Consider the following 11,841-nt stretch of genomic DNA (forward strand, 5'->3'; position numbering starts at 1 on the left):
GCGGAGGCGCCGGTCGGAGGCTTCGGTGGAGGCGGACTGAGGTGTGGAGAGGTCTTCTCCGCCGCCTTGAGGTTAGGAATCTCTGAGGTCTTCCGCCATAGACGACGAGATCTTAGGACTTAGGGGAGGGAGGGGGAAAGGGAAGGGGAGGGAGGGGCGATTTGAAATATGAGTTCTTGAGATTGACTCCAATATCAAATAAAAAATTATAATGAATAAAAATTAATAATAATAAATACTTCTTGGTTTTGTAAAGAATAGTTGGGCATAGTCAGATCAGCTAGTCCACCGGATGGCCCAAGTCAAACGATATAATATAAATAAATTTTTATTATCGATAGATAATCGATAAGCTAATAATAATTAATTGAACACAAAGGCTAGTCCATTCCCATATAGAAGTTAAAAGCGGGCAGACCCGTATCTGGGTGCGCTCCAGTATTGCAGTGGTGATGATGTATAGAAACAAGTTAATAATATCGGTCAACTTACAACCTCAGCAGGATCACGTTTACATCACGTCCCCATGGTTCACAAAACGACGTGCTTGGAACTTGGAAGTGAATTGAGAGTTTGAGAGAGACCCCACCACCCATCGTCTGCTTGGAAGCTTGTCCATATATGCTAATGCTACACTCTCCTAGAGAAAAAACATGACATGCTCCTGCCCCTGCGTTCCTCTCTGTTGACTCCTCTTTCATCCCTCACCAATCCCCACTGCATTGACCTAATCCTGGATTGGGATCTCTTCCCCTTTTCCTCCTTGCCTTGTTAGATTTCTTCTCTCGGCCTAGTCGCTCTATAAAAAGTGCTAAGAAGTATGGGGATCTCGGAAGGAAAGGTGGTTGCTGTGATCATGGTCGGTGGGCCAACAAAGGGTATGGAATTTTTTATTTTCTTCCTTTTTTCCTCAAATTTAAGCGTGGCCTTCTTCTCAAAATGGGATTTTTCTGATGGGTTTTCTTGTTTTTTTTGGCTATTGTTGCTTCTTTTGATGCAGGGACCCGGTTTCGTCCCCTGTCCTTGAATGTTCCAAAGCCCTTGTTTCCATTGGCGGGGCAGCCAATGGTGCATCACCCCATATCTGCGTGCCGAAGAGTATGTAATCTAGCTATAGCTAAATGAACGGCTAATTCCTTGAGGAATTTCGTCGGATTATATTTTCTTTCAAGATAATTTGAATGTGAAGAAGATTTTCTTGATATCATTCAATGAATCAGGTTACATGCTTTATACAGGATGTGTACGCATTAGATCCACAATTCATGGCCTAAGATTTAAATCCTACTATATACAGATGTCTATTAACAGCTATTAACACAATCATAGCTGGCTAACAGAATCAGTTAAGAGATCATATTGTATTCTCTCCTTTAACATAGCTATTGACACAATTATAGTTAGCTAACAGAATCAGTTAAAGGATCATATCAGATTCTTTTGTTTAACACTCCCCCTCAAGTTCGAATGTATATTGATTACATTCAACTTGCTGAGCAATGCCTCAAATTGTGTCGAACTCAATGGCTTGGTGAATAAGTCTGCTGGTTGATCACTGGTTCGGATGTATGCCGTCTTAATTACCCCTTTCTACGTTATGAACCACATGACAATCAATCTCCATATATTTCGGGCACTCATGAAAAATGGGTTCGAAGCTATATGTATAGCTGCCTGGTTGTCACAGTCAAAGTAGGATGCAATATCTAGTCAGAGATTTTCTTGTGTCGTTACAGCGAGCCCAATCAGCATCACAAAATGTTTTCAGTTTTAGTGGTCCTTTGGAAGGTAAAAGAATCCCTTGTCTAGGTGTGAGTTTGATGTACTGCAAGACCTTGTGTGCAGCTTCAAGATGAGGTTGTCTAGGCTTGTCCATGAACTGACTTAGTATGTGAACAACGTACGCAAGGTCTGGTCTTGTAATTGTGAGGTATATTAGCCGCCCTACAAGTCTTTGATATTGGGATGGATCATGCAATAATTCACCACTCGTTTGTGTTAATGATAAGTTTTGATCAATTGGGAAATGTGAGGGTTTAGCACTAAGTAAACCACTGTCTTTAGAAATTTCCAAGGCATAGTATTTTAGTTGTCCATGCCCTTTAGTTCGAACTGGCTTGAAAGAAATTGCTTAGTATCAATGATGTCTTCCAAATTGTTTCCTGCCAATATCACATCATCAACGTAAACCAGTAATCCCGTGACTCTACTCGAATGATTTCGGACGAACAATGAATAGTCCGATCAAGATTGGTGAAATCCAACTAATTTGAAGGCTGTTGATAGTTTAAGAAACCACTGTCGTGAGGCTTGCTTCAAACCGTAAATGGATTTGTGAAGTTTGCAGACTCGAGTCTCCCCCTTCGTCCGAAATCAGGTGGGAGCTTCATATATACTTCTTAGCCTTGCAACCTTGCAAGGCTAAGAAGCACTCGTACCATCGTTAACTTGGCAACTAGTGCAAATGTTTCTCTATAATCAACCCCATCAACTTGATTGTAACTCTTAGCCACCAACCTCGCTTTGTAACAATCAATTTACCCATCTGGATTCAGTTTGGGCTTATACACCCACTTGCAACCAATTGGTTGTTTATGAGATGGTAGAAGAACCAAACTCCAAGTGCGATTTGCTTGAAGAGCTTCAATCTATTTATGCATGGCTTCTCTCCATTGTGGGACTTGGACAGCCTGTGAGTATGAAGTAGGTTCTTTCTAAATAGAAAGTTTAGTGGTGAAAGCTCTATGATTATGAGAAAGGTGATCATAGGATAAGACTTGTGAAAATAAGTGAACTATACCTATGTCTGGTGATGGTGATGGTGTAGGTCTTGAAGGGAGGGCTGCCTCAACATGAAACTCCTGCAAGAAGGCCGGTGTCTTAGTAGGGTATGTCGACCTGCATGGTGGTGAGGATGATGTTACTACTATGGGAGGGTATGTAGGTAAGGCAGGTGGTTCTGCTGTTTGAATTGGTGGTTGTGATGGCAGAAGCAATGGTGTAGGGGACTCACTAGTGGATAAATTGGTGAGTTAGTAGTGGAAGATGGATCTAGTCGTGCACGTTTAAGTAGTGGGACTCTAGAGTTGGAAAGTGGTGGGACTAAGAATTCAATATCATATGAGTGTTACTGTGTTTGGGGTTGAAAGATAGGCACATCAATTAGAGAAGTCGAGTGAGAGTTGGACCTGAATGGGAAAGTGTCTTCAAAAAATACATCTCTAGAAACAAAGACTTTTTTTCTGCTGGGTCATAAACTCGATAACCTTTTTGACCGTGAGGATAACCTATGAAGAGATATTTAGTGGGATGCGGGTCAAATTCTGTGGATTTGGAAGGGTGAGTTGACATGAAACACAAGCAACCGAAGACTCGTAAGTTTGAAAAAGCTTATCAAATGGGGTTTTGCCTTGAAAAATTGGTGTGGGAGTCCTATTAGTGAGGTATGCTGAAGTATGGCATCTCCTAAAAATGCTTAGGTAAGTTTGAAAAAGAATCGCTCGAGCAACGTTGAGCAGGTGCCTGTGTTTGCGTTCGACGATACCATTTTGTTGTAGTGTGTTGATACAACTAGTTTGATAAGCTGCCACCTCCGGTTAAGCAATTGTCCTTCCATTCAAAGCCTCTGCTTACTTTTCATGGTGCAATGCCATTGCATATGCCTTATTCACACTTGGCAATGGATCTATTGCCACTGTGTTGCTTCGGATTGCAGCATAATCATCATTGAGGCCTATTAAGAACTTCATGTCCTTCTGGTTCTCCATATACACCTTGATCTCTTTAGCTACGTCACAGCTACAAGGCGAAATCTCACAATGTGCATCTCTCTCATCTCAGAGACTCTTGTGTTTGGTGAAGAAGGACGTGACTGAGCCAGTGCCTTGCTCACAACCATGGATTCTATATTATATGTTGAATAGTTGAACAGTATTTGTATGGGAAAAGCACTCCTGCAACTCGAGCCACGTACCCGTTGCATCTTTGCAGTGAATCACGCTACTAGATATGTCCTTCGACATTGATCCTAACAGCTATGTCTTGACCAAAGTGTTGCAGAGATCCCACTGTTGTTGTTCTTCAAGCCTAATAATTGGCCTATGAATGTCTACAAACCCTTTCTTGTTTTTGATTGTCAATGCCATGCTCATAGATTGAGTCCATGTTTTATAATTGTCTTCTATCAACAGTTGTGACACGAGTACTGCACCGGGTTTATATGAATGATGGAGAAATAAAGGATGGTTGTGATTCTCCCATGGTTCTGGGACTCTCGAAGAAGACGGAGGTCTGCCATGTTTAGCAAGATTTCGCTCTTTGTCACTTGCCATGGGGTATTGGGTTTGTGTAGGATTCTAGGCCTCCAAGAGCTTTTGCTCTGATACCATCAAGAGAATTTGAATGTGAAGAAGATTTTCTTGACATCATTCAATGAGTCAGGTTACATGCTTCATACAGGATGTGTATGCATTAGATCCACAATTCATGGCCTAAGATTTAAATCCTACCATATACATATGTCTATTAACACAATCATAGCTGGCTAATAGAATCAGTTCATATTGTATTCTTTTCTTTAACATAGCTATTGACACAATTATAGTCAGCTAAGAGAATCAGTTAAGGGATCATATCAGATTCTTTCCTTTAACATTTTTTTTCCTTTCTTAATATTAGAATGCTTATTTGTTGACTGGAATGCTGTAGATCCCGAATTTGGCACAGATATATCTTGTTGGATTCTATGAGGAGAAAGAATTTTCACTTTATATGTCTTCCATCTCCAATGAGCTCAAAGTCCCTGTTCGGTACATTCTTTTGATGTGTTTATTTTTGGCTTGGTAAGATTAGATAACTCTCTTCTTTGATATATTTGTTTTCGTGCTTGATTGTTGCATTAGGTACTTGAGGGAAGACAAGCCGCATGGCTCAGCAGGAGGACTTTACAGATTTAGAGATCACATAATGGAAGATAATCCGGTTCGACATCTTGCTTTCCTCACTGTAGTCACTCCTCTATTAAAAAAAAGGGTTTTGGAAAATGATTTTATAAAGCAAAAGTAGTGTGATGACAAAAGTTAGGACATCATTTGATAAACTACTACATGTTGAGTTGTAACTTGCACTATCCAGGAATTATCTGGACTTCTCAGATGAACTTTACTTTTGGTTGTGCAGTCTCATATAGTATTGCTGAATTGTGATGTTTGTTGTAGCTTCCCCCTTCCGGATATGCTTGGTGAGTATTTTAGTGCAGATTTCTAAATCAAATTCAGCTGTTTATTTGCACCCGTGGGATCTGTCTCAATGTATCTTACCTCCATAAATTTTTATGTGAAATAATTTCCTCATCCAGACATATTATTTATGGGATAAGACTGAACACTTAGATGGTGAAAGGCCAATAGCATGATCTGACCTTGTCAACTTCAAGGGAGAATTATGTCAATCTCATCTGCAAAATGGCAAGGAGATGATATACATACTGATGAACAAGAATTAATGCATAAAACTAGCTTTAGTGACCTGTGGCAAACCATGATGAAAGTGATTTTGATATCTTACAGAAAATTAGGCTATGTTATATTTTAGCATTAGTTATGTTGCAGGACCCTCTATTAGGTATCTTCTTGGTGAGTACTGATATTAATACTCTTCTACGCTTCATGGTTGCAGAGGCCCATAAAAGATATGCTGGAATGGGTACGATATTAGTGATAAAGGTGAAACACGCTGCTGCAGAATATTTTGATAAGTTCTTATGCACGATCTCCTTAGTTACATCCACATGTGCTGCATGGATGACATATTCAGTCTGTATGATTTGCTCAGGTATCAGCTGAGTTAGCAAGCCAGTTCGGTGAATTGGTGGCTGATCCTGTCACACATGAACTACTGCACTATACGGAGAAACCAGAAACTTTTGTCAGTATGCAGCTTCATGATCACGCAGCTTCCTTTTTATTTATATTCCAATCTTAACTTTGAATTTGGCTTCTTTCCGATAAACTAATGCTGTCTTGGTTTCCTTGTATGTAGGTAAGTGATCGCATAAACTGTGGTGTTTATATGTTTACACCAGATATCTTTAATGCTATCGAGGATGTGGTGAAGCAACGAAAAGAGAGAGGTAGATAAAAACCATGTAGCAATTTTAGCTTATTCAACAATAATTTTATCAATTTTGATTTGTCTCCTAGTGTTGCTAATCATCAAGTACCTTTTCTGGAAAAGTATTATTGGAGTTCCATTTCGCTATCCCATGTTTTTTATACTCCAGAGGATTGGTTAAGTGTCTCTTTGACAGTTCATCTTAATCACCACGCTTTTTTCATGGGCTTCTATCATAAATTCCTCCCTTACAGATAACATCTGAACCAAATTTGATTTAGATATCATTGATGGTGTCAGTGCTTAATGCTTGATATTTCTGACTCTGTTTTTGACAATGTTCACATTGAATAGGATAGTTTCCTATGTTGTCTATTCTTCTGCCTCTTTGTCTATCAACATCATATATATTCATAAGAAACAAATCTAATTCTCTTTCAATGGTGATATTTCAGCTAATTTTTTTATACTCCAGAGGATTGGTTAAGTGTCTCTTTGACAGTTCATCTTAATCACCACACTTTTTTCATGGGCTTCTATCATAAATTCCTCCCTTACAGATAACATCTGAACCAAATTCGATTTAGATATTTCTGACTCTGTTTTTGACAATGTTCACATTGAATAGGATAATTTCCTATGTTATCTATTCTTCTGCCTCTTTGTCTATCAACATCATATATATTCATAAGAAACAAATCTAATTCCCTTTCATTGGTGATATTTCAGCTAATTTTTTTGTACTCCAGAGGATTGGTTAAGTGTCTCTTTGACAGTTCATCTTAATCACCACACTTTTTTCATGGGCTTCTATCATAAATTCCTCCCTTACAGATAACATCTGAACCAAATTCGATTTAGATATTTCTGACTCTGTTTTTGACAATGTTCACATTGAATAGGATAATTTCCTATGTTGTCTATTCTTCTGCCTCTTTGTCTATCAACATCATATATATTCATAAGAAACAAATCTAATTCCCTTTCATTGGTGATATTTCAGCTAATTTGCAGCGTGTGACCAGCTTTCAAGCTCTCCAATCAGCAACAAAGTATGTCTATTTTTTTCTGTAACTCATAATTTTTTCTAGATGCACAACAGGATTGCATATTGCATTTTTAACTTGGGTCTAATTTCCACTTTCTGCTAAAGAAAAATGAATGAACACCACAAATTGACGAGTCAGAATGGCAAATGTCCTAAATTTACAGTAAAAATAAAAAGTTTCCAAGATTGTCATCAATTTGATAATCATGAGAGGGAAACATAGAACATATCAACATAGCATGACTTTGGCTTCACTCATGAACTAATATTTGACAGCGTGATTTTTGGTTTGCTGATGTTTGTTTGATGGGTGATTATAATGCTGTGAATTGAAATGTTGCTTCCCCTATTGATCTTATTGTGGCTCTTTTAACTGAAAATGCACTTAAAGATGTTGCTGTCTAATTTGTCTTATCATTCTCTATGAATTAAATCTTTTGCATAAAGCAGTTCTAAGTAATCTGGGGAACTTACTATATGAACTACCTTATAACTCTACTAGTGGGTCCTTTTCTGAAAACGTCTGTGCTGATATTAATTTTTGGCAGGCCTCTTCCTGTAGACTATGTCAGGTTGGATCAGGATATCTTATCTCCTCTTGCAGGAAAGAAAAAACTTTATACATATGAGACAGTTGACTTCTGGGAACAGATCAAGACTCCAGGGTAAAAATTTTCCTTGGTATTGGTCTGTTTTTTTTCTTCTATCTGTCGGATTATTAATACCCAGTGACGCATCCATCCTCAGGATGTCTTTGAAATGCTCCGCCCTGTATCTTGCACAATTTCGCATGACCTCTCCTCATCTTTTAGCAGCAGGAGGTGGCACAAAAAATCCCACCATTATCGGTGATGTCTACATTCATCCATCAGCAAAAGTGCATCCAAGTGCGAAGGTACTTCTCTTTTTCTTTCTGAAAAGTACTTCCTAAATCTGCAAGCTTGTAAAACCATTTAGTTTGTCATTGAGTCAGTTGGTTCCAATTCACCTATCTCTGAATGCATACTAGCTTTTGGTACAGTTCACTTATTTCTTTTTCCCCTTTTTCGTTAAAGGTACCATTATTAAGCATTTGATATTTTCCAAGGGCTGCATTTTTAATATCTAATTTAGAGGTTTCATCGAACAGATTGGACCCAATGTCTCTATATCAGCAAATGCTCGTATTGGTGCTGGTGCAAGGCTCATCAGCTGTATCATTCTAGATGATGTTGAAATAAAGGTGTGTACGTTTTAGCATTCATAAGGAGTAATGAACTCTTTTCTCAAGGCATGGTATTAATAATTCTTGTTGTGACAGGAAAATGCTGTTGTCGTACATTCTATCATTGGGTGGAAATCATCTATAGGGAAGTGGTCTCGTGTACAGGCAAGCTTATTTTTGTTCCCTTTTCTTCCATTTCATGTTGAGGATCAGAAGAGCATCATTCAGAAGTCTAAAGATCTATCTGGGTGCTAATGTTTGTCTATTTGCAAAACTATCGTTAGTGAGTTAATTTAGTGGCTTGCTAGCTATTCTTTTGCTTAATTCTGTTAGCTTTCAATCACAAGAAGCAAGATGTACGCCAGGTATTATGATGCTATAGTCTCGCAACATAAGCTGGTTGTTTATCTCTTTGACTGAGCTTCTCATTTCTCATCCAGATTGGCTTTCAGTCTGTGCGACAAGAACATCGTGAATTCTAGAGTTAAAAAGTTTTATGTCATAAACCTATATGTTTTATCTCTGTTTCATTGGAGCACTCCCTTCAAGTTAGAGTAAGTTATAGACTGTCTAGTTAGCATATCCATATAAGTGCAGGTCGTTCATCCATTATATTGGTTCTGGTGTTGCCTTGAAATTTTAATTTCAATTTTTCAGGGGGAGGAAGACTACAATGCCAAACTTGGAATTACGATCCTTGGTAGGAGTTCACCTTTGCTATTATTCTACTTTTATTGTTGGGTCAAACCCACGAATGCACCTTTGGAAGAGAATCTGATTCATGTCTCTGCAACAAATTGACATTCTCTGCTTACTGCAGGTGAATCTGTGGCAGTTGAAGATGAAGTTGTGGTGGTCAAAAGCATTGTCCTCCCAAATAAGACCCTCAATATCAGTGTGCAAGAGGAGATTATTTTATAATATTCTCATATAATAGTAAGGAAAAACTCCTCGATTCGAATATGAACTTGTTTTTGTTATTCATCTGTCATGCCATATCCTGGCTTGTGAAATGTTTGAGATTTTTGAGACATTCTTGTTACTTCCACAGATTGATACCCAAAATGAAAGATGTATTTCTTTCTCCTACTGTTAGTTAAGTTCTGGTAAAGTTGCTGGAGATGTACTAATTGTATTGTTTGACATGTAGTAAGCTTTTGTCGACAGGTAGATGTCACGTTAGATGAACAAATAACTAGCATCACTATCCTGGAGCCATAGGTGCCACTTAAAGGTGGTGTTAACTTTTTCTTTCCTATATGCTTCAACTTTTTCTTTCTTTGATATATTTCTCCGTTCATAAATGTAGTCTATGGATATTCGGCGATTGTTCTTCTGCCAGAAAAGGCACAATACAGGAGTAATGAAGACTTAAGTTTTTTAAAAAAAGACTGATACTATTGCACAGTTCTAAGGTTTTCTTTGAGATAATGTTTCGTTCGCTAGGGTATTCCATGGATATTCTCTTTCGCCATATCTTTCTGTCATCTTTATTTGCTTGATCTACGCTTACAATTGAGGATGTTGGTGGTGCCTCATGCTTGTAGTGCTCATCAGATCACAGATATATAAGGGATAGGACAAGTAGCACTTGGTGGAGATTCATTGTCTGCTCAGTGCTGCTCACAGTTGTTTTTGGCGAACAGAAAAAGTTCCTGCAAATCCTAATTTTCTTGAACCTTTTCTTTTGGAAGAGTTGAAAAAATTTCAGTTCAGGTGGCCCTCAGGACAAGTCTGTCAGTGTTGATGAATAATTATACTGTGTCTGGTAAGGCCAACTTACACTAAAATTAGTGAAACTATTCGGATACCCTGACAACTACATGGTGGTCAAATTGCAATGAGAATGGGGTCATGAACACAATTTATGCAGTCACCTAGTTGTCAAGTATGTCAGGTACAAATCATCAACAGATGAGAAGCTATCCAAAAGAAGAGATATTTTTCCACTCTCTTCCCCCGAGAAAGATCCAAGAGCTATTAATAGGATGACAATCCTTGGATGCTAAAACCCCTGCCAATAGTCTGAAGCATGGCTTTATGCAAGAACCTCCCTTTGCTCTCTTTTTTTCCACCACACTGGGTCATTAGATTGGATCTAGATTGTTTCTGCTCATGGGCATCTATCAAATTGACAAAAGAGCCTTGTGGTCACCAGGACACTTTGAGGAAAATATTCCAAAGGTGGGGACAGGACTGTCAAGTTGATTGCTTTTGTGAAAACTAGAAGATAAATTTCATAGTTCCAAAATATTCTCAACAGCATCAAAAACTCCTAGAATCAGTACTAGGAAGCAGTTCACTCTGTCCTACTTCCTCTCTATGTCATTCATCCTACAATGATATCTGATTAGAGTGGAACAGAGTTTCAGTCAAAAGCTAATTGGCATCTCCCATTGCATAATTAATGTCCCCCACCCCCACTTGGTTGCAGAACAAAAGGATCATTACCATCATCATCACCCAAAGTCCTATAATCCTATTCCAACAACATAAGATTGGTTCCAGTTCAACTCAAATATGAGAAAGGTTCAAAGGAATAGACAGAGCACTATTTCTTATATTGTTCTCTCCGTTTTTTCTCCTAAATGGTGCTTAAATAACCATCATCTACTTGCTAATGATTACAACTGTGTGTGTAACTAGAAGTACCAGAAACTGTAAAAGTGTCGAGTCAAACAGCTATAGTGGTCTATTTAATAAAGGAACTTGTAGAGAAAAAAGCTTGCCAGATAAGAGACACCACATCAGACAAGCAATTGCAGCACATTGCTAATAAAAAAATTATCTTCTGTAACCTAACGCAATCTTTGGATGCCATCAACAGGCATTATTAGATTGGTGGGGTGCGGCAGAGATTGGACCTGATGCAGAGGATTGCGTTTTAAACTCAGACAAGATTTTGTACCGGCATCATTCATGTCAATATCCCCAGCATACTTTTGGAGAAGATATGGATGAGAAACAATGCTATTCTCTATATCAGACTGACTCACCAATCCACTAGAAATATCAACATCAAAGCTGGCACCACCAGTCACCAGAAAGCAGCAACAAGTTTGCTGGGCTTTCCAGGGTAACTGAACTATTCATTGTCTTCTGCACAGTCCTGTCCATAAACTACATACAAAGTACGGGTGTTTCCAAAGCCAACAGCTCCTGACTCCTGAGGCATCTTCCACTGCAGTATGATCCTGCAAAGCCCCATGGCAATACCTGCAAGATATTCCACTGAAATAGCAACCCTTTAGGTGAAGATTAGTGCAAGACCCACCTCACTCTGAGCTTTATCAACATTATTGGTATGTTTCTGGGACCCTGAACTGGAGAAACCGGCAATAACAATTTGGAAATGGCATCTCCACTCAACTCAGTGGGCTGCATCAGGGCTTGTCAAGCAGTCAGAACAGTGGGATGACCTAATGTTAGGCTTTTCATTAATGTAATTAATCTACTCTCCTTTCATAGATAAAAAGTA

The 11,841-nt window shown here is 38.6% G+C and overlaps 1 protein-coding gene across 2 annotated transcripts; it reads left to right on the top strand.

Annotated features, from left to right (window-relative positions):
- Window positions 1-464: 464 nt before the first annotated feature.
- On the top strand, window positions 465-9,458 carry LOC140777151 (uncharacterized). 2 transcript variants are annotated; one of them, XR_012106974.1, is made up of 16 exons: window positions 522-878; window positions 1,001-1,098; window positions 4,708-4,808; window positions 4,902-4,980; window positions 5,179-5,239; window positions 5,677-5,723; window positions 5,833-5,925; window positions 6,040-6,130; window positions 7,115-7,163; window positions 7,708-7,824; window positions 7,907-8,054; window positions 8,289-8,381; window positions 8,460-8,528; window positions 8,804-8,917; window positions 9,021-9,063; window positions 9,184-9,279. XR_012106974.1 is itself a non-coding variant. In XM_073121078.1 (15 exons), exons 1-15 carry the CDS (start codon window positions 821-823, stop codon window positions 9,282-9,284), a joined length of 1,248 nt encoding a protein of 415 aa, XP_072977179.1. In that variant the 5' UTR covers window positions 465-820; the 3' UTR covers window positions 9,285-9,458. The 2 variants fall into 2 exon arrangements, 1 of the variants encoding a protein (XP_072977179.1); XM_073121078.1 differs by lacking the exon at window positions 8,804-8,917 and having other exon boundaries at window positions 465-878; window positions 9,184-9,458.
- The last annotated feature ends 2,383 nt before the right edge of the window (window positions 9,459-11,841 follow it).

Source organism: Typha angustifolia, chromosome 15 (genome assembly GCF_048772165.1).
Source record: "Typha angustifolia cultivar Huaian chromosome 15, ASM4877216v1, whole genome shotgun sequence".
Classification (NCBI taxonomy): Eukaryota; Viridiplantae; Streptophyta; class Magnoliopsida; order Poales; family Typhaceae; genus Typha; species Typha angustifolia.